Here is a 26,769-nt window from a genome sequence, read left to right as displayed (position 1 = left end):
CCCGGAAGGGCTCGCGTCCTCCCCCGCCCCGACTCCACCCCTCCTTCCCCCATTGGATCCGTCCCACAACCCCCGCCCCCCCCCTCCCCACCCCCTCACTGCCCCATTGGATCCCTCCCCAAATCTTCGCCTCTTGCCAAGCACGCCTTGCCCAGGAGACGCAGGGGAGCGTGTGAGTCCGGCCTGGCCCCGAGCAGGCAGGACTCGGGCGCGGTACCTGGAGGGAGAGTAGGGGGTGGCCTGCGGGGCCAGGCGGCGGCTGTTCTCCCCACCTAGGCAGCAGGACTTGGGAGCAGCCGCTGCTGCAGCTCCCACTGCCGCGGGGGGAGGAAGTGGCCAAGCACATGGCGCTTGGTGGCTGCGGCTTTGGCGCCCGGACCCGAACCCCTCGAGCCCGGGCCTGCTGCGGGGACCTAGCAGCGCGCACGCTGCACCCAGCCCCTGGCTAGTCGCGTCTGGGCTGGCTGCCCAGCTGGTGCAATCCCACGGCGGAGGCATCGGCAGCCCAGCCCCATTCGTTCCCCTGCGGGACCTGAGTGGGATGGCGGGGCTGGGGCCTGCTGCCCCCACTCCGGGGCCTGCTGCCCCCACTTCGGGGCCACCCGCGGGATTGAACCAGCTGGGCAGCCAGCCCAGACGTGACTGACCAGGGGCTGGGTATGCGCAGCGTGCGCGCTGCTGGGTCCCCACAGCAGGCCTGGGCTCGTGGGATTCGTGGGCACCAGACCAACAGCCGCCGAGCTTGGCCAGCGGCTGCTTCCTCCCCCCGCGGTAGTGGGAGCTGCAGCAGCGGCTGCTCCCAAGTCCCGCTGCCCAGGTGGGGAGAACAGCGGTGGCCTGGCCCCGCAGGCCACCCCCTACTCTCCTTCCAGGTACTGCTCCCTGCCTGCTCGGGGCCAGGCCGGACTCACACTCACCCCGGCCCTGCGCTCCCCTGAGTCTCCCGGGCCTCCCTCCAGCGCTTGCGGAGGGAGGAGGAATCAGGGGTGGGGGATTTTTTTTTTCTCTGCTGCCATTTTTTTCCTCTCTGCCCCCGCCCCGATATTTGACTTGGGTGATCTGGTCACCCTAGGGCAGCGTATCAAAAACAGGGCAAAGACCTGAAACTTGGTGGTATGGGCTATAATTAGCTTTTATCGAGCCAGTAACAAATGTGACCTGGATCACTATAACAGTCTTACCGTGGTGTCAAGTATGCATCCAACGAAGTGGGTATTCACCCACGAAAGCGCATGCTCCCAAACGTCTGTTAGTCTATAAGGTGCCACAAGACTCTTTGCTGCTTTTACAGTCTTACCATAGAGTCACAGACAGTCCCCTTAGACTCTCCAGTCTATCTTGCCCCTCAGAGACAAACTCAACAGTGATAAATGGTCACTTACACTTACACCAAAAATCACACCATATTTAGGTTACTTTACCAAGAGACCAGTCACTTATCCCAGATCAATTGGTACACTGGCTCTTACACCAAAGACAACATGCACCAAAACACACAGTTTTAGGTAAAATATAAAACAGATTTATTAACTACAGAAAGATAGATTATAAGTGATAGGCATAGAGGTCAGAGAAAATAAAAAGCAAACACGCATTCAAAATCCTAAACTTTTAGTCTAAGCAAGAGTTGAATCAAACAGCTTTTCTCACCCTGACACATGGTCCAAGCAGGTTGCAGTTCCACACCCTGCGGGGAGGGACAGCTCAGTGGTTTGAGCTAAATGCAGGGTTGTAAATTCAATCCTTGAGGGGGCCATTTAGGGATCTGGGGCAAAAATCCGTCTGGGGATTGGTCCTGCTTTGAGCAGGGGGTTGGACTAGATGACCTCCTGAGGTCCCTTCCAACCCTGATATTCTATGATTACAGAGGCTCGGATTACCTTCAAACCTGGGAGCAAACTTCCCCAGTTCAAAGTCTTTGTCCACCAGATATTCTTCCAGGTGTTGAGTTGCGGGGGAAGAAAGGCCAAGTGATGATGATGTCACAGCCTCTCCTTTATGCTTTCTTCCAGCTTGCAGGAAAGATCTTTGCTGTGATGTGGGTTAGTCACCCCCCATGGTGTATGTGCCTTCTCTGAGAAGTCTCTGGGACAGTGAATTGTGTGTTGATGAGCTATTATTGCTGTCTGGCTATTGATGGCTTCTCCTTTGTTGTAACTGAAAGGCTAGTTGTGTGTGTGCCCAACCTCACAACATATAGCAATACTTAATAACTTCACATATAATGATAGCACACACAATCCAACAGGAGATTAATGTTCAACAGATTAAGACTTTTAAAATGATACCTCCCAAGGCATACTCAGTACGAAACACATCCTAATCATATCACAGTAGTGAATATGGGGGCTCCAGGGTGCTACTTTGAGGTACAGAGTGTCACACCTAGTCACATGGTTCACCCCCCTGCCAGTGCTGAATTGTTCACAACAATAGACTTCCTTTGGCTGTGCCCAGACTACTTTAAAATGGCTACAGGGATGGGGCTTCCACAATTCCTATGGGAAAGTTTAATCCACAGTTTAACAGACTGTGCTTTCAGGAGGCTTTTCTTGACATTCAAATGTTTCTTATTTTTATGTCCCTACTCCTAAGTATACCTCTTGTAGAAGCCTAAATAATTATTCTCCTTCCTTGGTGTTTACAGCCTGATGTTCCTCTCCCTTGGCCAAGCTATACAGTATTTTTATTTTGACTCTAATTGTTATGGTACTTCACTCCCTCCAGTTCATCACCATCTTCCTTTCACTGAGGGGCTCAGAACTGAATGCAGTATCGCAGGGATGCTCTCATTGGAGTCCCACAGGCAGGGCCTCTCACCTTCCTGCTCCATGGGATGCCTGTGTCTGAAGCTCAACATTGTGCTGTTTTTTGGTGCTGGCAAATCACACTGCAAATTCCTCTCTCGTTTGCTGTGCATTATCATCCCTAGCCCTGACCTGGGCTGCATCCATCTGCTAGACCACTACACATGTAGCACATAAGGCACAAGGAAGCTAGACAGCTGGCTGGGTGACTTCACATTGGATAGCTGGGTTAGACTGTCCAAAACGAAAGGCCTGTAAGCGACAGATACCTGAAAAGGCCCTCTAGCTGTGATGAAGGGGAGATATCAAATAGCTCTAATAATAATTCTGCTTGTTTCAATAGCACCATTTCCTAGGCCCCAGCACACAAACTCATCTGTAATAGATTTACAATGCTCAGAGGTCTGCTTGCCTACGCAGCAGTCGTTTTATGACAGCAGCGAGGCCCGGAGCATCAAAAGTTTCTGTTCTCTGAGGTACTGCTGGAGGTGATGATGTTTTTGGCACTCCTTTTCCAGCTTCTGTTGGAAATGGTCCCGATTTTGGAATGCTCTCCATCTGGCATCTTCACGCTTCCTCTGCTGGGTATCCTGCTCCTGGATTTCTCGTTCTAAGGTCTCCTGCCGGGATTGCATTCTGCTCCTCAGCATATCCTACAGCAAGGGAAGTGAAGGGATGTTTTAAGTCCTACAACTAGCTCTCAGGCTCAGTCTCATCCAGTGCCTGTTTCTGGTGGAAGTTGGGAATGGGGTAGTCGTGAATTTGCCACAGCCAGCACCTTCTAAACAGTTCTCTACATGGACTCCTGCTGCAGAAGGCTGGCATGCAGCATTCTGAAATAGTCCTTAGAGATATGGAGATCTTGGTCTCTCCTTTCATCAGTTTGCACATGTTAAAGTCACATTTCATATTTGTATCTCCAAATAATATCACTATTTTAGACAGTGTGTTGGTGCCAGTACAGGGGAAGGAAGAGTCCAAGAAAAGCATTAGTGAAATAACCCTTACCTGCCTCTTTTTGTCTTGGTCATAGTTCCTCTGGTTGTATTCTGCCTGCAACTCCTCTCTCTGCAAGCGCTGTGCCTTTAAGAACTGCAGCCTTTGACTCTCCTTTCTCTTCTCCTCTTCATGCAAGGAGGACTCCTTTCTGCTCCTCTCTGCCCTGGCAGTCTGGAGCTTTGCCATGTGCTGGCAGGCCATGTTATTGTACTCCAGCTGCTTCTCCAAGCTTTGCAGTGTCCTCTGAAGAGACCTCTGTCTGTTTCCAAAACAGAATTTCCAGAAAGCTTGTCAGAAACCAAAAGAAAGAAAGGGAAAAGGTCATCCGTAGAAGTGTCAATAAATAGGATGTAAACCAGAATTCCAGACAATTTTTGGACATTGAAGATACAATCCCACGTTTTGCAACGTTAAGGAGATTAACCCCTGTTTCCTGTCCAAATTCCTGCTCAAATAATTACTACAGATGGTGGGAAAATAGTAAAAACGTGACATTTTGTTGTCTAAAGTTTGCAATCATCGCTAGCTATTAGATTCTGCATCCCTCTGTTCATCTTGCGTTTTCAAGCCACCATGTATTTCTTCACTTCTTGTTTTATTGTGCCCAGTTTTGCTATGTACTGTTAGAATGGGGGGGCTAAACTGCAATTTGTTGCCAAATGCAGCCCATGTTTACAGTCTACAATATAGCCCAAAACTCTTAATCTTTAATAGAGATGCAGCCTGACTCTGCAGGTCCCAGCATATGCTATTCTTTCTTCACCAGCATATGCTGAGATCAGATCAAGACGGGGCTTCTACACAGGAAAGTCAATTTGAATTAAGGTAGGGTGTGAATTCAAAGTGGAATATCTATTCCTGATTAACTCCCTGTGTAGATGCTGTTATTCCAGAATAAGAGTGCCTTATTCTGAATTAGCATAATCAACGTCCAAAGTGGATTATGCTAATTTAGAAGAAGGCACTCTTATTCCAGAATGAGAGCATCCACACAGGGAGTTAATTAGGAATAACTCCTTGTGTAGGCAAGCCCAAAGATGAGGACAACTGTGATGCCGCTCTATTGCGCGCAATTAGGTGTTGCCCTCACAGGCAAGTTACCAAAGCAGACTCCTCAGCTAGGCATAATTTTGACTTCTCTGCCTCATAACAAAATATACTGGTAAGAATGTTTTCATACTAAAAGATGTCTCTGATTTCATGAGTCACCATTGGAAATTCATCAGTTAATCAAACTGCAGGAAGAAGAGGGTAAACTGCCCTCCCCAGCAGCTGGAGAAGGAGTACATTTTATAACCATAACTAAACCAACTGCACTATTTAAGGGCGCAATCCTGCAAGGTGGTAAGTGCCTTCCCTTCTCTTGGAAGTGGATGGGAGTTGAGGGTGCTCAGCCCCTCCAAGTCTTAGGCTCTAAATGGACAACTGTGACCAGCATTCAGACACTAGGGTGGGGAAACACTCTATAAACATTTAAGATAAAAAGTACCAAAGCACTAGCTCAGGAAGCATGCACTACAGAATACTCAGTACTTATAAAGAGATGGACATCCCTCAGGAGTTGCTGAAATCTTTCCTCCCTGCTCTGACCTCCCACCTGCACCCCACACCGTTACCGCCTGCTGTCGCGCATCAACTGGCGTTTGAGGCCTTCTGCCTCTTGCTGTTGTTCCCTCTTCTGCTGCCTCAGCTCCTCTTGCTGCCTTCTGTGCTCAATCCAGGCTGTGTTGAAGTTCATCTTTCTCAGGCTCTCTTGAGTTGCACCTTTGGTGACTGATTTCTGAAAGAAAAAGTCCTTAATATCAGTTAAGGTTTATTCCTAATGTAAACCGAAGTCCTGTATAATCAGTAAGGCTTAGTTTTCCAACGTCATTCCTGAGCTCTGAGAGCAAGAGTTATTGATTATTGTCACAGCATCATTTCCTAGCTGTGAGCATGATGGGTCTGACACTAGCACATTTCAGGAGCTCTACAGCATGGTCTATAACTAGCGGGGTGAAGGAAAATCCAGGCACTTCAAGAAATGGTATTCACAATTCAGTAGGCAGCACCGTTCCAGCTTAGTCACTACTGATCCAATACATGGATCTGCCCTATGTTGTTATGACAGCAACTTTTGGATTAGAACAGAGGTTCTGACCACTTGTGGTTATTAAAAATCCCACATCGGATTTTACAAGAGTTTGGGGTATTAACCTACGTGTGCTGAGAAAGTCCAGCAGGGATAACTACATTCTGCCTACCTATGGCAATGGAAATTGCTCCCTGTAGATTTGAACAGATATTATATTCGTGACTTCCTGGGGTGTAATGTTGCTATCCACTGTTGAGCAGTTGTCATGTTTCACGTAAGTGGCGGCTGTATTTTAGTGCTGGAGAGTGTTTCTTATTTGCAGTTTGTAAAAGTATATCCTTAGGGATGAAAAGCCTGAGCAATGAAGCATCCACTGAGTTCTTATCTCATTGTGCAGTGTTTACTTTGTCTCCTGAATATGCACTGTATTCCTAACACAAGTGTACCTGAAGCTTCAGATACAAGTTTGAATTTAAATAACAATAAGCTATAGTTCCTTTGCTTTAGGAACTTTAGACTGCAATTGTCTTCCCTATTTTCCTGATTGTCCCTAGAAGGCTCATGTAGTGTTTCTGCTGTTTTTTAATTAAAAAGTCAGGTATCTTTGCTAAATCTTTCGAGTGTTTTCCTATTCTTTGCTGTGTGGCATGTACAAAACCTAGGCCCTGTAAGTAGTTCGTGCTTAATGTGTTACAGCTGGAAAGATTTTAAACAAATAAAGTGAAACTTCAAAAAATTAAAAAGTGCTTTATAAATGGAAGATGAAAAAGTGATGTGATCTAGTGCAGTGGCTCTCAACCTTTCAGGAGTCTAATTTGTCTTGTGTACCCCCACATTTCACCTCACTTAAAAATTACTTGCTTACAAAATCAGACATATAAAGCACACTATTACTGACAAAGTGCTTACTTGCTCATTTTTACCATTTAATTATAAAATAAATCAATTGGAATATAAATATTTGTACTTACATTTCAGTGTATAGTACAGAGGCAATATAAACAAGTCATTGTCTGTATGAAATTTTAGTTGGTACTGACATCGCTAGTGCTTTTTATGTAGCCTGTTGTAAACCTAGGCAAATATTTAGAGGAGTTAATGTACCCCCAGGAAGACTTCTGCGTATACCCAGGGGTACACGTACCTCTGGTTGAGAACCACTGATCTAGTGGCTAGAACACAGTATTGAGGACTAAGAGTATGTCCACACTACCCGCTGGATTGGCAGGTAGCGATTGATCTATTGGGGATCAATTTATCACGTCTAGATGAGACGCAATAAATCGATCCCTAAACATGCTCCCATCGACTCCGGAACTCCACCAGGGTGAGAGGCAGAAGTGGAGTTGACAGGAGAGCCGCAGCCATTGATCCCGTGCCGTGAGGACGGGAGGTAAGTCAAAATAAGATATGTGGGAATAGCGTAGCTGAAGTCGACATATCTTACATTGACCCAGTGTAGACTAGGCCTAAGACATCCTCAATTTTCATCCCAGCTTTCATATGGACTCCCCCTATGGCCTTGGGCTAGTCACTTAACTGTTCTGTTCCTTGGTTTCCTTATCTGCAAAAGAAGAATTATTCTTTTATATATTGCAAGGATGATTGAGAGGATTAGTCAGTATATGAAGATGAAAAGCTCCACAGAAGGACTAAGTATTAATATCCTGTTCCTGGACAATGACATCATGCATTGATGGGGGTTTGATGTTTGTATGGGTGTATGTATCTTCAATTGCAGTACATGTCACCGTAAAATAGACAAAAATGAGGCCATGCTAGTTGATTTATACCATGCCATGTGAATAAATCCTGTCAACCTAATGGCCAGGAACTAACTGGGCCAGATTGTGTGTTGTTGTACAGCTGCTTTGCACCACACTCTCCACATAATGCAACCCTTAAAACAGCATAGTCTGCCCCAGAGGATTACACCATTGGAGGATTCTGCCACAATAGGGTAGAGGTACGTACACCTCCAGCTGCCAGCAAAGAGTGTGACTGGGGTTTGGCCAGGTATCCCTGTCCTCTTAACAATCAACATTAATTAGAGCAGCCCTCAGGCTGTCTAATTTATGCTGGCACAGAGATGGCCAAGGATAATGGGAGTTGGCTGCACTGGAGAATTTGAGCCAGTGTCCAGTAGTCAACTCATTCTCCTAACATTTAGCCAGAGATCAGACTTCCTTACTTCTAATTAGGCCCTTATGAAAATAACCTTTCAGGAAATTGACAAAAAGAACTTTGTGGCACAAGCCAATCATGAATCTATTCAACTGATTTAAATAGGCTTTTGACCAGGCATTGGGTCAGCAATAACAAATGTTTGCTTTATTCTTCCTAGAAAATGTTGTGTGCGCTTAACCTGTGTACTCGGAGCGCTGTGGGGTCTCTGTATACGCAGAACTGATTCAATGGTCAAGCGGTCTTTCTTCAGTGATTGATCCACTCGGTCAAACATAGCTTGGAGCCTGGAAGTGCCGAAAGCATGTGCTTTCACAGGAGGGTTCCTTGGGGGATGCTGGGCTGGAGCTTCCATCATGCTGGACTGAAAAAGAGCTTTCAGACAAATTAGAGATATAACAAGTGATGGACACCTGATAAAATGGTGAACAGATAGAAAGAAAAATGTGTTAATGTCAAATGCATTCAAGCAAGACCTTTCTATTACCACTAAGTACTAACATTTCTCCCCAAGGAAGTGAGAACCACAGTGACCACAGGACAGTCACCACTTTCAAAAAGAATCTTGCCAACATAGACAAGGAGGAGTTTTTACCCAGTAACTGGGATGAAGCATTGACTGTGCTCACATCTACTACATAAGAACATAAGAACAGCCGTACCGGGTCAGACCAAAGGTCCATCTAGCCCAGTATCTGTCTACCGACAGTGGCCAATGCCAGGTGCCCCAGAGGGAGTGAACCTAACAGGCAATGATCAAGTGATCTCTCTCCTGCCATCCATCTCCATCCTCTGACGAACAGAGGCTAGGGACACCATTCTTACCCATCCTAGCTAATAGCCATTTATGGACTTAGCCACCATGAATTTATCCAGTCCCCTTTTAAACATTGTTATAGTCCTAGCCTTCACTGAGCCTCTCTCAGTAGGAGTTACTGTAGGGAATGCTGGCTGTGAGGAAATGTGCACCTCTGCTATACCAGCTTCAGCCTCTCCTCATAGGAGGCAGGACAGGGAATGGAACAATGGCACTAAATAGGTGGTGTGGCTGGAGGAGGCTTTTGGCCTTTGGAATCCACTCCCAGTTGCCTGCACATCTCACAGATCTCTCTTACGTGAGGAAGGCATTGGTTAAAGGGGACCTAATTAAAAGATGTTTTAGACTATGAACCTTTTTTACAATACTAGAACAAGGGATTACACAGTGCAATTAAAGAGCAGTAATCTCTTAAATTAAAGTGCAATTAAAGAGCAGAACATAGAGCATGTATTTCTTCACAGTGACTTGTGAAATCCTTTGCCACAGGCAGTCTAGTCAAATACTACAGATAGATTTTAAAAAGGGTAGGATAGCTTTAGGACTAATAAAATTTGTAGTGCATGCTAAGACAGGGGCAATCAAAGATCTTACTTCAGGGAAGGTGGCAGCCACAGGAGCCCAAAAGGAACTGTTCATGTTTCAGAGGAAGATAAGTAAATCACCATAGTGCACAACCACTAGTGCCTAAACATACCAGAGCACAACTGACCAGATGCATTATGGTGTTTTTTCATCTTCCTTTAAGGCACCAGGAATGACAAGAGACCAGACAGGAAGAACCAATGCTCTCATCTGGTATGGCATGTCCTAGGCTTGTATGAAACAGCTAGTTGATACAGTATCAATACCAGGTTTGTTCTTCAGAAGAGACTCGAGATCAGCCCCATTGTGTCTGCTGTCTTCTTTGTCATTGTGCATTGGCTCCATTAGGCAGGTGTCTGGGTGGACAGCAATATCAACCATGGCACGAGCACCTCCCATCAAACGTGCTGAAGTCATCTCCTTCTGAGGGCTCTGGAAACAACAGGAAACTATCAAAATGCTGAACCATTGGGGAGAAGAATATGTCAGTAACATGAATTTACAAAATAAGCTACTGTATGATTTTGCCATTACTGCACTAATCCCATCGCTAGTGTAAACCAACCCTGGCTGATACTACTTGAAAGACCGGCGAGCCTTCAGCTGTAGGGAAATGTTGCTTGGAGAGGGCGAGCTGTCATTGCTGACACAGTGATGACTAACTTTATGGTCATTTTGACATGCACACAAGCAATCCAAACTTCTTCTTGAAATTGGGGTTTCAGAAGGAAAATAAAACTGGTTTCTTTATTCAAGGAATAACTGAAGCCTTTAAACATAGGAGTTTCTGCCCATTTCTTAGGTTTGTTTGCAGCTAAAAGCTACCCCACAACTGACAATGTTTCTGCATTAAAGGGACCCAAAATTGGAGTAGCAGGCCAGGAATAAGGTGCATTGGCAGACACGCACTAGAAAGACGTGAGGTAAATCAGAATTGTGGTTCTCTGGAGAGCCATATGAAGAAGCTTCCACGGTACCTGCATGAACTAGACCTTGTTCTAGCTGATAGCCTGCTCTCCCATGAGCACCAAATTAAACAGAAAAGGAAGAAATACATTCATGATTAAATTGCAAAATCTGAGGGGAGAGATCCTCAGTTGTATAAATTGTCATAGCTCCAGTGATTTCAAGTTACTGAGTGAGGTTCTCTGCTTGTTTTATGAAGGAAGTTCAAGTAGATGATCATAATGGTCCCTTCTGGACTTAAAATGTATGAATCTATGAATGGAGCTCTGACAATTTATACTAATTGATGATCTGCCTCTAACACTCAGCCCAAGGAGTCATTTAAACTACAAACAAAGCAAATAAAATAAAAACCTCGAATTCTGAAGGACTGTTTAGTATTACAAAGTGCTTGTGTATTAAAAAAAAATCTTTATTCTGATCTTTGGTTTAAAAATCTTTGAGGGAGCAGATTTGTTAAAGCCAAAGAGACTCATTAGTCTGCACAAAAATGCCGATATTTGTACAAGCAATTACCATGATTTACACGTGGCCAGTTAGGTATGCTGCTAATTAATTGTACAGACATCTGTTGCAATAAATGTTATCTTTGTATGTGTATTTAACACTGTATTATTTCATATATTAGCGCAGAACAACAATAATCAAGCAAATCAAATGTTGAGTGAAACATACAAGTTACTTTGGAGTCAACATGTCCATGAAACAATAAACATGCCAAAAATACTTGAGTGTGGAACCATATAGGCCAGATCCTCAGTCTTAGTCCTATCTCCTTTGTGTCATGGATGGAGCTGCCTTAATAGGGTGAATAGAGATTCCTTTTGTACTGAGTGGTACAAAACCATCTTAGTGACACCCTCTCCTGCCCGTACCCACACTGTAAAGGGGGCATGCCAAGGCAGGATGAGGTGTGGCTAGATTGTGTTGTGCTTCAGTGATCCTGAACAGGTGGAGTCTATTCCAGCCAGTGCCAGAGAATGAATGAGACCCCAGGTACTCCCTGGATCAAAGGCTCAGAAAGGTGGTAGAAAGACATCTAGGATTTCCCCATCCTTGGCAGAGCTCAGGTATACATGATAATCTAGTCCAGTATTTCTAATAATTTTTTGCCACAGAAAACAGAATCACGGGATATTACTGCAGCTATAGCAAAGGATATTGTAATACCATAGTCAGTATGAAGCACTCTCTACCTTCTTGGGTTCTGTAACCTTGTTTCCCATCTCCACACAGGATCCTAAATCTTTAGGGACATTTTCTTTCTTTAGTCGCTTCTTCTTTTCCTTTTTATCTTCCTCTTTGGAGACCCTTTCTGAAATGGGGACTCTCCCTTTAGACAGCTGCTCTTCTATCTTCCTGCTCAACTCTTCTTTGGTCAGGCTTGTTCCTGGGATCAGGACATCTTCTGGTTGTGCTCTGTTCACTGTGGGCCTGATGGGTACCCAGGCTCCAAGGCAGCAATGGCAAAGTGAGGAACATCCAGAGCTGCAGTTAGGACATGACTGAATCTGTGTGGAATCCTGCCAGCAAACTGGATCTAAGTCATCCTGTCTGCAATGCCCTGAAGCTCTGTAACCAGGTGTCACAATGTAGGGATAGTCTGAGCTTGAGTCCACCAACATTTGCCTGGCTACTAATGGCATCTGAAGTTCCAGGATGATGCGCTCACTCAGGGGCAGAGAGATCCGTAGAGCTAAGTCAGAGGACACCTTCTTAGTCTGACCATTCCAGAAATTCACCAGCACTCCGCTGTTTTCACTGGCTACAAATAGAAATAAATGACAAACAGCACTTTAGAAGCATGCCAAATACATGCCTGATTGACCTCTTGGAGACCTGGTCTTGTACTATAGAAAGCAGGGAAAGGTTTTGTAACCATTTAACAGTAGTTTTGCTTTATATATTTAGGATTCACACTCATCTCTTTCAAACTTACTGAGAAGACAATGGGTAAAATCCTGTGTTTATGAAGTCAATACAAAACTCCCACTGACTTCAATGAGGCCAGGATTTCACCCAATATGCATCTGGAGAGTGGCCTAAATCATCTGGGTACCTAAGAGGCCCCAGAACTCTTTTTTCCTCTTTATATTAGAAGTGGTATCACCTGGCTCCACAACAGATTAAATGCTTTCGAAGTCTCCATTCACAAAGCAGCCCTACAGCTTGATTCATGGAGCAGCGCTAGATTCTGGCACTGAACAGGAAAAGGTTACTTAGCAGCACTGAAAGGAAAAGAGAAGGAAAGGAGAGAGGAAGAGGGAAAGCAAATTACAGATTGTACGCTCCTTGCGGCAGACACTGCTTTCCTCTCTGTACAGTGTCTACCACACTTCAAGGTGCTACTCCAATATAAATAACAATAGGAAAAAAATGTACTGTACCTAACTGTGCTTCACTGCTCTCTGCAGCTTTTAGTACAGTGCCTGGGCCATATCGTTCACCTTTAGCCTCCCATGGTGCCAAGACTCTGTCTTCTGGAGCTAATGGCTGTCGCCTGGCATCTTCACAGTGGATAATGTCATAGAGGGGTGTTTCTTGCATGCGAAACTGTACCTTGCCTTTCAGCAACCGACTTCTCTCAAACTCGATTAAAAAACGTTCCCTGGAGCCCTGCAGGATTAAACCATGCAGTATGCAAGGTGAGTCCCACAAATGGCCAAACACAGGGGCTAAGGGCTGCTAACATTAGAGAGAGGGAACTGGCAGAAATTCCAAGAAATAGCACATGGTCAGAGAATCCATTGAACCTAGAACACTCATTTTTTTACTCTGTTCTGTCCAAGTCAGCTCCAAAGAGCTTGAAGACCATAGCAGATTGCCCGGTAAAGCCCTCCCACTTCCTTCACTCTTGGATCTTGCAAGTAATGTGTTCACTGGGGATGAGCAGCACAACTGCCATGCTAAGGAAGACCTCTATCACCCAGTCAGTAGAAAAAGGGTAGCCAAGACAGACTGCTTTTTGCTGCCTGGTCAGTTACACAGTAATAAAGGGAAAAATAAAATGGTAAAATGCTCCCAATGCCATAATTTTACTGCTTTAATTTGAGCATCCACCATAGGAGTGGGGAGTAATTCAGGTAATTCCTCCACTCCACAAGTGACAAATTGTTGGGAAAGCTCAATGTTAAATTCTACATGTGCCAAGAAGCCAACATCCTTTTCTCCTGTTTTCCCCAAAACAGTCTGTTTCCCTGCTGATTAAAATGACAGAGGGCATGGTCTTTTCCACTATTAGGGTAGGTCACAGAGTTAACAATGGTGATACAGAGCAGCTATTTCAGCCAGCCTGCCGCCTAGTATCCTCATCCTGAACTCAGACACATCGTCTTGCAAAATGTTTGATTTCCACTGGCCCCAGATAAAATAATCTCTGAAGGGCTTTGATAGCATCTTCCTTTTCCCTCACAAAACAATGACTTATATTAACTGTATTGGGGATTTCATACAGGGAGTGACTGCACATTTGAATGATATCAACGCTTTGCGATAGTCACATTTGTTTAATTTAAGAGATCCTTAGCTCAGACCCTGATTCTATACCCAGCTTTTCCTTGTATGGCTATGAAATACTCAGTTCACCATAAAAGGTTGCTGATTGCACATTTCCAGTGAGAAGAAAGCCAAGGAGGCCTGAGATTATGTCATCTTAAAAACCAAACAGAATTCATACCAATTAAATTCTTCAGTAAGCATTCCCTCTTCAGAAAACCTGTCTTTAGTTGATAACTACAGAGGTTGGCTCCATAACAAAAGCATCTTTGTCCACTTGTTATACAAAGGCCATGCCCTCTGAACAGAGAGCACTGTAATGGCATATTCTGACCCTTGCAGCATATTCCCCCGGAAGGGGAAGTCTTGGGAGCCAGGCCCACCCCATGGCAGGAGTTCTGCTGCACACAGAGAGCCAGGGAACAACAGAGGCCACCACTGAGAGAGAGGGGAGTTGAAAAAACCCATCCCAGCAGAGATGCCTGTGGAGGAAGGGATCCAGGAGAGGGGCCTTCTTAGTTTGTTCAGTTTTTTGGCAAGCGTTGTTTAGCTGCTAGCTTTTCCTGCCGGCTTGGGTGGAGCTGGGTGAAGGCGATATAAAGGACTTGCTGGCTGTGACTGGCTCTGAGTGACAACTTGTGGCATTCACCAAAAATGTGTGTCCTTCTGACTGCAGGGCTCCTTGCTGTAAACAGCTTAGAGTCATTGAAAAGCAAAAAACAACATGATTAGGAAACCCCAGATACCAGCTCATGCCAAGGACCTCAAGCCTCAGCGGAACACTGAAAAATACATTACTGGAACTGTTCTGGCTCACCTGTGTGTAAACTGGCATTAGAATTATAAAAATGTGCTTAGTGTTTAGATTTTATTGAATGCTTGTAAGCTGCTGCATGTATTAATCTCACTTCTAACATCTGTATCCCATATTGTAAGGTAATATTTAAGCATTTGTATTATAAGTCTCTGTGACTGTGTAAGTCACCAGACAGGAGACATTAATTAGTGTAAAAGTGCTGATCTCCAACAGAAGATGTTATGGCCTATCTCAAAAGAAAGGCCCAGGTGAACTATTGTGAAACATCAGAGAGGACAAAAGAGAGTTTGTTGATTGCTCTCCTCCCCCTCGTGAAAAGGAGTCATGCAAGTGATTTCCTTTCATCAGCTGAGTTTTCAGCTCAAAACACATGAAGGAGAAGCAAATAAAATGCCATAACAGGGAGGAACAGTATCTTTATACTGCTTGGACTCTGAGTGGCAAGGATTACTAAGCATAAGCAAAAGATCCTCAGTGCTTAGCCTGGGTTATTCCCTAAAGAACATATAGAACTTACTTATTATGGAAGCTTCTATTACTTTTTAAAACTTAAGATTGGAACTCATTTGTGTGTATATATATGCTTACCTGCTTTAACCTTGTAAATAACTCTTGTTTCCTTTTCCTATATAATAAATCTTTAGATAGTTTGTTATAGGATTGGCTGCAAGTGTTGTCTTTGGTGTGAGATCTAAAGTGCAACTGACCTAGGGTAAGTGACTGGGACTGAGAGAAACCTGACTATTGTTGTGATCTTTGGTGTAATGAACCATTGATCACAAAAGTAAGCTTACCTGGGTGGCGAAACACATCAGAGTACTCAAGGGGACTGTCTGCCTGAGGAGTTTACACTTGATAATTGATTAGTGACATCTACATATAGAACTCATAACCAGTTTGGGGTTTGTGCCCTGTTTCCTAACAGTCTGCCCTGAGGTTGATTCCCACGATTGTGACCCACTGCAGGACAGCTTGATACCCATCCAGCAAGAGAGAGAGAGAGAGAGAGAGAGAGAGATATGGGATAGCTAAAGGAGACTCACCCTAGCGAAGCCCAAGGTGAGGAATAGGGAGAAACATCACATGTGACCCAAGGAGCAATCACTTACAACCATCATTTATATTAAAGACTTACCTTCACCTCTTGGGCAATGTGGCCCAGATAATAATATCCATCAGTCTCTCTCCTAGCCAGGACTCGGGCCCCCCTCAGCAAATGGGGAGCCTCTGGTGACCAGTCCATTAAATCTCCCTTTGTCAAGGTTGTCAGAGGTATACTAGGGGAATTTGCACAGATGCACACAGGAAAGCTGTGGAAACAGGATAGTGGTATGTTCTAGGAAGGGATGAAGATTCTCACAATAGATAATGCAGATTTCTGCAATTTATGAAAATTAAAGCCAACGAAAATCCACCCAAAACTGGGGTGGTTTCCCAGTTGTTTCCATCATTGGGTTATCAAATTGAGCTACCACTCTAATGGTTCTGACAGTCCCATGCGCCACATTTTGAACTTACTGTGCTTTGGGAATACCCATCGGCAGAGAACAAGAGGGATATTTACTGATAGCATTGCAACAGTGGATGCTTGAATTGCACCCTGGGTTTACCTGGAAAACAGGGAAGAGAAGCAGAAAATTAAACTAATTTCTGAATGAAGCCATAAATCCTTACACCAGTTATTTTATATTTAAAGCTTCAATTAACACTCAAGCAAAATTCAGCTATCTACCTTGGTTCTTAACCACACCCCTCAATGTAGTATATAAGCTCTTATAAGTGTGCTATAGTTGATTTCTCCCATTTCAAGCAATCTAAAGGTTTAAAAAGAGGAACATTAAGAGACTAGAATATAAATACAAAATAAACCAAAGCTGTGAACATATGGTAGCTAAATCATCGTCTGTTTCTTTAGTCAGTGTCCAAGAGCCCTGCATAACCCTTTTATTAAGATGTGACCCACACTGTGAAAAAAAACCGTGAAAACCTATTCTAGACAAATGCTAAAAGTGTTATTAATATTTTGCTTACTAAATGCACTGCTTAACAGTACTGTTATTTTTTTAGAAGGATAATATTCAATGTTACCTGCTGATGGTGATCCAAATAGCCATGGGATGTCTAAAAAGATATTTGGACCTACTGTAGCCATCACTGCGCACAAACAGTTAGCATGGTAAATGTGAAATGAATTGGCAGCAGTAAGATATACTTTCTTTGCAAGGACTTCCGCCAGGATCTTCATTTCCTTCCCCAACACCACAGTCTCTCCTTTCAAAAGCTGGAATCAGTTCATTTGAAAGCCTATCTGCACCACTTCAGAGGCCAAATTCAGGTCTGGTGAAGTCAGTGGGTTTGCACCTATGTATATCTAAATTTGAACCCTAATACTGGTCTCAGGTATTGTTGTTCAAGAGTACTATGAGATGATACCTTCTCCCTGAGGTAGAGCATACTGCATGCACTACACTCCCAAGTATGAATCTAAAGTTGTGAGCTCTACAGAAAGGGAGAGAGTACTCATTAGAACAACTGTGTGTGTGCGCAATCTTTAACAGAGATTCTGAATTTATTTTCTTTTTTATTCACAGGCAGCTCTGTTTGCAGGTTGCCAGACAAAATATGTAGTAGCCACCTTCCTAGAGAAAAAACTTCCTCTGCCTTAGCTCTGGTTTTGTGAAATTTTGTTTGTGTGGACTGGAATTACCAAAAATTCATTTAATCTAAACCTGCTGTTAATGACTTACCTCTTCTGAAGCTCCAGAAGGGTGCACGGTGATCACCTGAAAGGATCCTCCAGATTGTCTGGCTACTTTCTCCATTTCTTTTTGTGTGCTGCTTTCATAGTCACCTGGCTTTTCTACCAAGTACACAGTGTGCACTGGGCGTTCCTCTCCAGTCTCTGCGAGAAGGCTACAGATTTCCTCTGAAGCACTCTCAGAGAGTGCATCAGTGACCAAGTATGCCACCTGGCAGGTGGGATCTTCAAATGCCATAGCCAAAGCACGCACAGGATCTGCACCATTCCCACACTGCAGAGCTCTAATCCAGGCGGTTGCTTCAATGATGTTACTGAGCGAACATTTGACCAAACTATTGCACCATTTTACCACCTGTACAAAAGCCAAAATTTTTAACCAAACACACTAAACATCTATTAAGCAAATATTTTATAACACAGAATTTTTTAAAAAATTGATAAAACTGAGAAATGGGTTAGCTAGTTGATATTTTCGTAAATGGTCTGACATATGTGAGATCTGGGACTTGATTCTCAGCCTGCTCATCCTCTGGGGTGGAGAAGAGAGTTTCTCACATCTTGCAATACAATTGCTCTAATCAGTTAAGCTCTGATGGGCTCTAAACTTTCTGGAGAAAAAACCGGGGTGCCATTCTAGGGTCTTTAAGGGTGAGGGGAGTTTTGAGGCTCCCAACAGGGTTGTAGAGGATTTCTTTGGAGGAAGATGGAAGGAGAATAAGATGAATTTATCACTCATCAAGGACTGTGGTAGAAAGCCAGAAATTTCCCTGGTTAAAAATGAAAAGGAAATGTCAGTCTTATGATGGTGTCTTATGAGACTCTCTGTGTAATCACAGATTCCAAAGCCCAAATTCATTGCTGTCTAACTCCGCCTCATGTTTTTCTGTGTACCATCTGTATAACTCAGTATGGTAACTGTGAGCTGACTGATTTTAGTCAATATGCTAGATTACTCTAACTCCCTCTGTTCTAGAGTTATTTCAGTCATGGACAGAGAGAAAAGACCAAATCTTAGTGAAGTTATGAAGGGAAAAACAGCAAGTTTTGGACATGTCCTGGATGTGTTGGGCTAGAGAGAAGGAAGAGTAAAAGATAATATCACATTATGGGGCTGGAATGACAGGAAGGATGGTACTGTTAACAATAGTGACAGATAGTGGGAAGAGAGGTCAGAAGTTCAGTTTTGGCTATATTAAGCTTAAATTGTCGGTGAGACATTCAAGAGAAGATGTCAGAGAGATGGGTTCCATGTTCCCTCAACTAATGGAAGATATGGTGATAGGGCAGCAGGAAAATCATCTTTCACTATTCTAGAAGAGGACCACATGGATGGACAAAGTGTGAAAGGGATGAGGAGGACCAGGCAATAAGGAAGCAAGTGTAAGGAAGCATGCATGAAAGATCCCAAGGCATCTACCAGCAAATCCCATCCCTTTCCATTTGTTCCCAGAGCTCAGAGGCCAATATTGCTACTGCATGAGAATGCTCTTCCAGATTTTGGAGTATTACCATGAAAATGCATGGACCAACCATCACACTTGATGTTAGAATTCCTTTATTTGACACTGCCACAACTGTCAGCTCTTAAACAGGAGCAGGATATACCCAGGCCAGCTGTGGAACCAAGTACTCAAAACACAAGAAATTATACTATAAGGAATAATCCTATGCTGGCAGGAAAGGGACTGGGTAATCTGCTAGGCATTTTCCAATCCTATTTTATTATACTTATTTCACCCCACTGGGGACCACTAACTTGTTACAACCACCTCACCTGGCAGAGATTATACTAGTTAATTGCTATAATTCAAACACAGCAACAACGATAAGCATTGTTTCCATTGATGTCACCTTTCTTATAAAACCTTAACCCTTTGCCCAGCAATGGCTGTATTGGCATTACCTTGTTGGCAAAGCTTATGATGTTGAATGTGGACTCTGTTGGACTGTTGGACATCAAGAAGAGAGTCTTTATGAGATGCTCTTTCACAAAATCCTGCTTGGAGGACATGCCTTCCAACATACTGACCACAAAGGTTACATTCTGGTCTTGGAGATCACCAAACAAAGGTAAGGTGGCACAGTGGGGATGAGAAAGCACCGACATGGCCAAAGCACGAAGACAACCACCTGCCAAAACAAACAGCCCATTTATAAAAAGCTTCTTAAAACTGACTTTACAAAGGATTTGTGGTACAAGGTGAATCCAATCTATTCCCAACTCCTCTGCTAAATTAGCAGTCATATGTCACTCAGTGTGTTTACTTTCCCATAGTTCTCCAACTGCTTTAAAAACACACACCCAAAGCTTTGTTTACGCTACAGCATCTGATCCCAGTAGCAGGATGCATCATGTAGGCACTCAGATAAATGAGCTTGCACCAACTACAGCATCAGCCTTAGAACTTGTAGGGAGTAATTTTCACAGACTGTTGGCCAGCAGACATCAACTGTAGCATCAATTTGTGTGTGGATGCAATGTCACTTCCCATTAACTCAGGGACATTACAGTTAACTTATCCCTCTCTCATGCAGATAAAGCCTCTTAAAAACAATTCCCATTGGTGCTATCACTAGTTTAGCTGCATGGGCAAATAGAACCAACAGTGAACTTAGTTTAGGGAAAGATCTGCTGGTTTCCAGCATTTTAATACTTTGTTAATTGCAGAGTTGTTGCCAACTCTCATGATTTTATCATGAGTTTCACACTACCTGGTGTTTTTCTTAAAGCTCCAGTTCCTGGAATCATGTGCTTACAGGAGTCTCTCAGGTTTCATTTAAAAAATAAAACTAAGTTTCTAGCCTTCAGGCTTGAAAATGTCACCTGAGTGTGACCTAAAGATTCAAAAACCAGAAAGAAAATAAAAATTACCCCAAATGTATTATTTTTCTTTGAATCTCTTGATTTTTAAGTCCATCTCATGATTTTGGGGGGCCTGAGTAATGATTTGTGAATATTTGGGGCTGGCAATCCAACCTTCTCCTCCATGCCTACGCTTGGTACCAGGGCCAGCTCTACCATTTTTGCCAGCCGCTCAGACTGTGCCGCCCCAAGAATAGACGGAATGCCGCCCCTTAGCATGTGCTGCCCCCAGGCACATGCTTCCTCCGCTGGTGCCTGGAGCCGGCTTTGCTTGGTACTTTCTCCCCTAAAATTCCCTATCACCCTCTGAGCCTTTTCTGTCTGGAAGGTGGTGGCCATCACTGCCCAGCCCTGCTTTCGACTCCCCGAACAGCATGGACCCCGATGTATTTATATTTTTGAGATGCTAAGAGTGGAGCACTCTGGGTTCTGCCCCCTTCCATCCACCAAGCAGGACTGGTGTGTGTCTGTGGTCTCTTCCCCCCACCTCAGGGCAGGGCAGGGGTGGGGGGTGGGGGGAAATCTCTTTCCCCACCCCAGGGCAGGTATGTGTGTGTGGGGGGGAATCTCTTCCTGCCACCCCAAGGCAGGTATGTGTGTGTGGGGGGGAATCTCTTCCCCCCACCCCAGGGCAGGTAAGGATGATGGATCTAGACTGTTCTCAGTGGTACCAGATGGCAGAACAAGGAGCAATGGTCGCAAGTTGCAGTGGGGGAGGTTTAGGTTGGATATTAGGAAAAACTTTTTCACTAGGAGGGTGGTGAAGCACTGGAATGGGTTACCTAGGGAGGTGGTGGAATCTCCTTCCTTAGAGGTTTTTAGGGTCAGGCTTGACAAAGCCCTGGCTGGGATGAGTTAGCTGGGGATTGGTCCTGCTTTGAGCAGGGGGTTGGACTAGACACCTCCTGAGGCCCCTTCCAGCCCTGATATTCTGTGATTCTATGTGTGTGTGTGTGTGTGTGGGGGGGGAATCTCTTCCCCCCACCCCAGGGCAGGGCAGGGCAGGTATGTGTGTGGGTCTCCTCCCCCACAGGGCAGGGGTCAGTGTCGCTGTTTAGGCGTTTCCCTCTGGGCCCCGAGGGCAAGGCCGGGGTGTGTGTGGTGTGTGCCCCCCCCCCCAGTAGGGGTGTCTGGGGATGCCCCTCCCCCCACTTACCGGGGCTTCCACTCGCCTGTCGGACTCTGCAGGTCAGGAGCTCGTTGCCCGGTAACCAGACGCCGCGGACGCGACCATCTCCAGCGCTGGGGGGGAGCCTTTTTCTGCACGTCCGTTAATACAGACTAAGGTAAGAAACACACACACACCTACGGAAGGACGGGCCATGTATTGCTGTGGGGAGTTGCCATGTTTTCCCCGCTGTTTACCCGCTTTAATGATGGAGTTCAGCTCATCGAATCCCCCTCCCGGGACTTGGTAGCGCCTGGGCCGGGACCACTCCTGGAAAGGGGGGGGTAACAATGATTTGGTTACCACAAGGGTGGCGCTTCTCCGCATTACTGGGACGGGGAGGGCGCCACTTCGGATAAGGGTCCCCGCCGCAGGCCGAGGCGGTAGGATTGCCTGTGTCTCTCTCTTCCCTCCCTCCGTGGTTACAGTTGGTATGTCCCAGCTGGGGCGCAGGCCAATCAAAGCGGCTGTTGTTGGGAGGCCACGTTCCCCCCTCAATACCGGAAGGTGACATTGGGGAACGGGCGGGCGGCTCGGCCGGTGGCGTCATGCTCGGGGCTCTGGGCCGCACCGGCGGCGGCCTGGTCCGGGTGCTCCGCGCCAGAGACGTGAGGGGAGCGGCCGGGCTCCGCCGGTGAGTGGGGGCGGGGCGGGGCTGGGGGCGGCGAGTGGGGGCGGGGCGGCGGGCGCTGACGGGCCCTGTGTTTGCCTCCCTTGCAGCGCGGGCGGCGGGGTGCACATCGAGCCCCACTACCGGCAGTTCCCGGGGCTGACCCGCCGGCAGGTGATCCACGGCGAGATCCTCAGCGGCTTCATGTGGTTCTGGATCCTGTGGCACTTCTGGCACGACCCGGACGCGGTGCTGGTGAGCGGGGCCGGGCCCGGCGAGGGGAGGGGCCCGTGAGTGGGGTGGGGGGGTGCGCCAGTGCTGGTTGCTGCGGTGCCTGGAAAATCCTAGGAACCGCCTGTGCTGCCCAAAGCCCGAGTTAAGCACCTCCGCCCCTAGTGCAATGAGTGGGGGCGAGCGGCAGCTGGCTGCGAAAGTAACCATGCAAGGGGGTGAGTTGTGTAAGTTACCTAATGGGAGATGCTAAATTGGGAGGGGGGTGGTGTATTAAGTCCCACCTCTTTCTCAGGGGGACTGTGTTTGGTCTTGCTGCAGGGAGGCTTCTATCTCTGCCTAGTGATCCATGTATGGGAACCCCTCTTCTGGAGTCAAGGGGCTAAAGTGATTAAGCTGTTTCTTGTGGGTATAATACCCCTGGGTGAATTCTGTGCCAAAAAAAGTTAAAATTCTGTGCACAATATTTTAAAATTCTGCATATTTTATTTGTCAAAATAAGACAATATAATCCCACCAGTTTCAATTATTTGTGGTCATTGATTTCAAAATGCTTGTCAGCAAGTATGTCTAACAATACAGCCAACTAAGATTCAGGAAATGTTTTTTGACAAATAGATTCCTTACTGGGCATATTAGTACAGAACTCTGAGTAATAATTCATTTAAACTACAATACAGAACTGTATTTTCTGCACCCTCAGAAGCAGTGAGAAGGTAGGGGTAATGGAGGAACAGAGGGAGATGTAAATAAATTGTTGGGAAGGAGCCTGGATGTGAACTTGGGAGGTCGTTGTATATGGGGGGGAAAAGTATGGAACAGGGTTTATTTATTGTGTGTGTGTAGTGGGGCAGCTGCCCCACTCCTGAAGAACAGGGATTAAAGCAGCCAGCTAGGCTGACTGGGGAGGCAGCCACAGCTGGCCCTTATAAGAGGGCTGTGGGCCAGGAGCTGAAAGAGACTCACTCTAGCCCTAGAGGGAGAGGGGCTAGCTGCCTGAGAGGAAGGTACCTGAAGCAGAGCAGTGCTGGGGAATAGGGCAAGGGAGCTTCCTGCTCCATTTGTCATTTATCTACAGTGGTAAAGCTTCAGCAGGAGACATGGAGGGAGTCCCACATCAGAATATCCCTGAACTCAAATGGTTCAAGCACTCTCCTGAGAGGTGGGTGACCCCTGTTCAAATCCTCTCTCCCTGTCTGGGGGGATGGGAGAATTGAACCTGGGTCTCCCACATCCTAAGCAACTGCTCTTACCTATAGTTTAAAAGTGGAGGAGTGCACCACCACCTTCAGCTCATCCTCCCTCTGGAATTTGGCGTCCTCTAGGCATGCCTACTAGATTGGGCCCTGCATGTGACTTAAGTGGCCAAATGCCTGTCTTAACTCTGGTTTGCAAATTGCTGTGAGGATTAGGTGGGAGATAGGTGTCCAGACTCCTAGAGGGAGACAGTAGTGCACCTGCACAGAGGCATAAACATAGATGTTGAGGGAACTTTTACCCAAAAACTTAGGTGACAAGCAAGTTTAGGTGACCACAGGGTTTGACAGCAGTTTTGTGGATCACAGTGGAGCCAAAACTGGATTTAGGTGCCTTAGTACCATTCAATCCAATGCCTTTGCTACCCCAAACCACCCAGTGCAGGAGGAGATGTTATAGCACCCAAATTTGTTGCATTTGTAGAAAGAACATGCCTCTAGCATCCATTATAGTTACTAACCAAGTATTCAGGATCTCTTCTTGTGGTAGCATATCAGAAGTTCCCAAACACTTTCCCTGCATGACCCCATTTTCTCATGTATTGCTTCCTGTGCTTTGCTCCTGAAATAGCCTCTTCCATGCAGCATACATGTAAGGTCATGCCATATGGATTTTACTTTTCAAGATCTGCACCCACCGTGTGTGAGAGGTCACATTGGAGAGGGAACACCATCTTGTAGAGTAAAATAGCATCCTACATGACCTTGCACTTGTGTGTGTGAGGTCACATTGTGCAGTGGATGCCATTTAATGAAAGTGTCATCTATACACTCAGGATTGCCATGACCCCCATATATTGGAGTGATCCCACTTGAGGTTACGACCCTCAGTAGAAAACGAAATATTAACTAACTATTGAATGTTTTTCCTCTGCTACAAGGGTCACTTTCCTTACCCAGATGCTTCGAAATGGACAGATGAGGAATTGGGGATTCCTCCTGATGATGAAGAATAGATTGGTAGCTGGAGCTGTCAATGTGTAGGTTCTCTTGAAACTTTCCCTTTTTCAGATGATCTTTAGAATGAGCTATACTTGTCTTAATGTCCAACCTCTGTGAATTGATGTAGATGTACAGTGAACACTGAACAGGATTCTCCCATAGCACAGTTGATATAGAGTTCAAGATGAGTCTTTAGGTGTTTGTAGTGTCCTATTTGTCATGCTCAAGTGTATTCCTGAACATGAAGAGGGATATCTACCAGTAAGATTTACTGGCAGACTTCAGGAGCCTTTTGCTTTCCTCTTTTAATGTATTGATTCACAGAATAGGGTAGTTTTTTTCATAACTGTTTGCATTGTCCCCTATTGTCGGGGACTTACATGAGCTTAGAATCCTTTGAGACTGTCCTTATCTAGTTTTGAGGACATGCTACTTTACTGGACAGAAGTAACACTTCACATTCCCAGCCAAAGGAGTATTTTCACTTATCCTGCTACTAAGTCATTTAGTAGTTTTGTGACAGCCTTAATCTACTTCATGTAGTGGGATAAATCTTGTATCTTCTGCCACTGTTCACCATGGTATTTTTTATAAAAGTTCAAGAATAAACTAAAGTGTTTTTTGCCTCGAGCTCTCCATCTCTATAACTGTGTACTTCACTGAATACAATAAGTCATGGCATCAGGAGAGTTGAAAGGCTCTAGATCCCATTCCTAATACTAAATGCACATAGGATTAAAACTAGTCTTAGGGGCCTAACAGGCTTGTGCTTCAAAGTTTAGTTGTATTCCTTTTTAGGATTTGTCTGGGATGTAAACTGATGTGTTAAATCTTTGAGTGGGCACTTGAGTTGGAAAAGCTAGTAGGAGGTACTATGCTCACCCAGCAACTACCTTCTGCTGCCTCTACTAATGCTAAGAACTAGTGATCCACCGAAGAAGGATGTTACTATAACTTTTAAAAGTGTAATGGAGACATTGATTTAGTTTTTCTCACACACCCCTCCCCCCATTTGAAGCTCTCCAGTTAAAGGAATTGTCTTCCCTCCCTTCCCAAATGTCAAAAAGATGAAAGTATTTGCTGTCAAGCCCTTGTTTCCATCTAAGACTGGTTAAAAGACAAACTTGTTCCATTTGCGGTGGGAATTCAAACTATTGCATTTTAAAAGGTCTTTAAAAACCATTGCAGCTGTTAACGTAGGTGTTTTTTTGCACTAGAACATTATCATGGGAAAACAGGTTCCTGCCAAAAAAGGCTTAAGTAGATGGTTTGGGTTTTATTGGTATATGCTTGTACTGATATGGGAGGGACTCTGACAACCGAAGTTTCTCTTAATGTTCTTCCCATCTGTCACTTGCAGGTCTGGTGGTGGGATCTCTGAAGAAGTTGAAGCTTTGGCTCTCGTATAACTGTTTCAGCAAATCCACATTGTAAATAAAAACTCAAGTTACAAACTTGTGCTTTAAGTTTCTTTTGTTGACTACATCACTGTTCTATAGAAACTTTTTGCAAAATAATCATCTCTGTATGGGGAGAGGAAAGGGCAATTGAATAAGTTCTCTTCTATATACTTCCCACTCTCCTGCCAAACATGCTCATGCAGTTGCTTCACAACTTTACTTTGAATTGGTCTGTGCTACACTAATGAGTTGTGGTGGCAGCTGAAGATGTGCTGAATACTATTTAGCACCAAGTGTAATCCCAGACAAATCCATGTTCAGCAAGTGGCTTCATGTAGGGGAGGACAAAACTGTTAGCATTAGTTATACAAAATGGGGGGGGGGGGGAATTGAAGTATAGCCTCTTAAATGTCAATACTAACATTAATGCCTAACCAAAAAATAGCATCTAATGATATCTTAAAATAGCCCACTTAATGTGGAAAGTTCTTCCTATTTTAAAAATCTGACAACTAGAAAAATGTGAAGCAAGCTCATAGCAGCTTTCTGCTGCAGGCAGGAGGGGATACTGCTACCCCTCAGACTACAAAGCATATGTCTAAACTCAAATTGGCACTAGCCTAGGAAGTGTGAGACCAAGATTCAATTTCCTGCTTCACTAGTCTTCCAGTGTGACCTTGATCAAACCATTTAGCCTCATTGCCCTTGCTTTAACATGTTAATACTTCACTGCCCCTGAGTGGTGGTGTGAGGATAAATACATTAGACAGTAAAGTACTTTGAGCTCTATTGAT

At 45.0% G+C, this 26,769-nt stretch overlaps 2 protein-coding genes across 4 annotated transcripts; one reads left to right on the top strand and one right to left on the bottom strand.

Annotated features, from left to right (window-relative positions):
- Positions 1 to 1,557: 1,557 nt before the first annotated feature.
- LOC120380220 lies at positions 1,558 to 22,022 on the bottom strand. 3 transcript variants are annotated; one of them, XM_039497736.1, is made up of 13 exons: positions 21,525 to 22,022; positions 20,218 to 20,340; positions 19,409 to 19,635; positions 17,492 to 17,857; positions 16,263 to 16,354; positions 15,880 to 16,054; positions 12,820 to 13,048; positions 11,629 to 12,197; positions 9,733 to 9,898; positions 8,246 to 8,439; positions 5,423 to 5,586; positions 3,816 to 4,065; positions 1,558 to 3,460 (listed from the first exon to the last, which is right to left on the bottom strand). In XM_039497736.1, exons 2-13 carry the CDS (start codon positions 20,252 to 20,254, stop codon positions 3,236 to 3,238), a joined length of 2,694 nt encoding a protein of 897 aa, XP_039353670.1. In that variant the 5' UTR covers positions 20,255 to 20,340; positions 21,525 to 22,022; the 3' UTR covers positions 1,558 to 3,235. The 3 variants fall into 3 exon arrangements, with proteins under 3 accessions (XP_039353670.1, XP_039353681.1, XP_039353687.1); XM_039497753.1 differs by having other exon boundaries at positions 3,318 to 3,460; positions 3,820 to 4,065; XM_039497747.1 differs by lacking the exon at positions 20,218 to 20,340.
- On the top strand, positions 21,997 to 26,033 carry NDUFB2 (NADH:ubiquinone oxidoreductase subunit B2). The gene is made up of 4 exons (XM_039497767.1): positions 21,997 to 22,170; positions 22,257 to 22,401; positions 24,515 to 24,613; positions 25,936 to 26,033. Exons 1-3 carry the CDS (start codon positions 22,085 to 22,087, stop codon positions 24,587 to 24,589), a joined length of 306 nt encoding a protein of 101 aa, XP_039353701.1. The 5' UTR covers positions 21,997 to 22,084; the 3' UTR covers positions 24,590 to 24,613; positions 25,936 to 26,033.
- The last annotated feature ends 736 nt before the right edge of the window (positions 26,034 to 26,769 follow it).

The sequence above is a fragment of the Mauremys reevesii genome, linkage group 1 (genome assembly GCF_016161935.1).
Source record: "Mauremys reevesii isolate NIE-2019 linkage group 1, ASM1616193v1, whole genome shotgun sequence".
Classification (NCBI taxonomy): domain Eukaryota; kingdom Metazoa; phylum Chordata; order Testudines; family Geoemydidae; genus Mauremys; species Mauremys reevesii.
The sequence above is the reverse complement of the archived record's forward strand: the minus strand, read 5'-3'. Positions and strand labels throughout refer to the sequence as shown.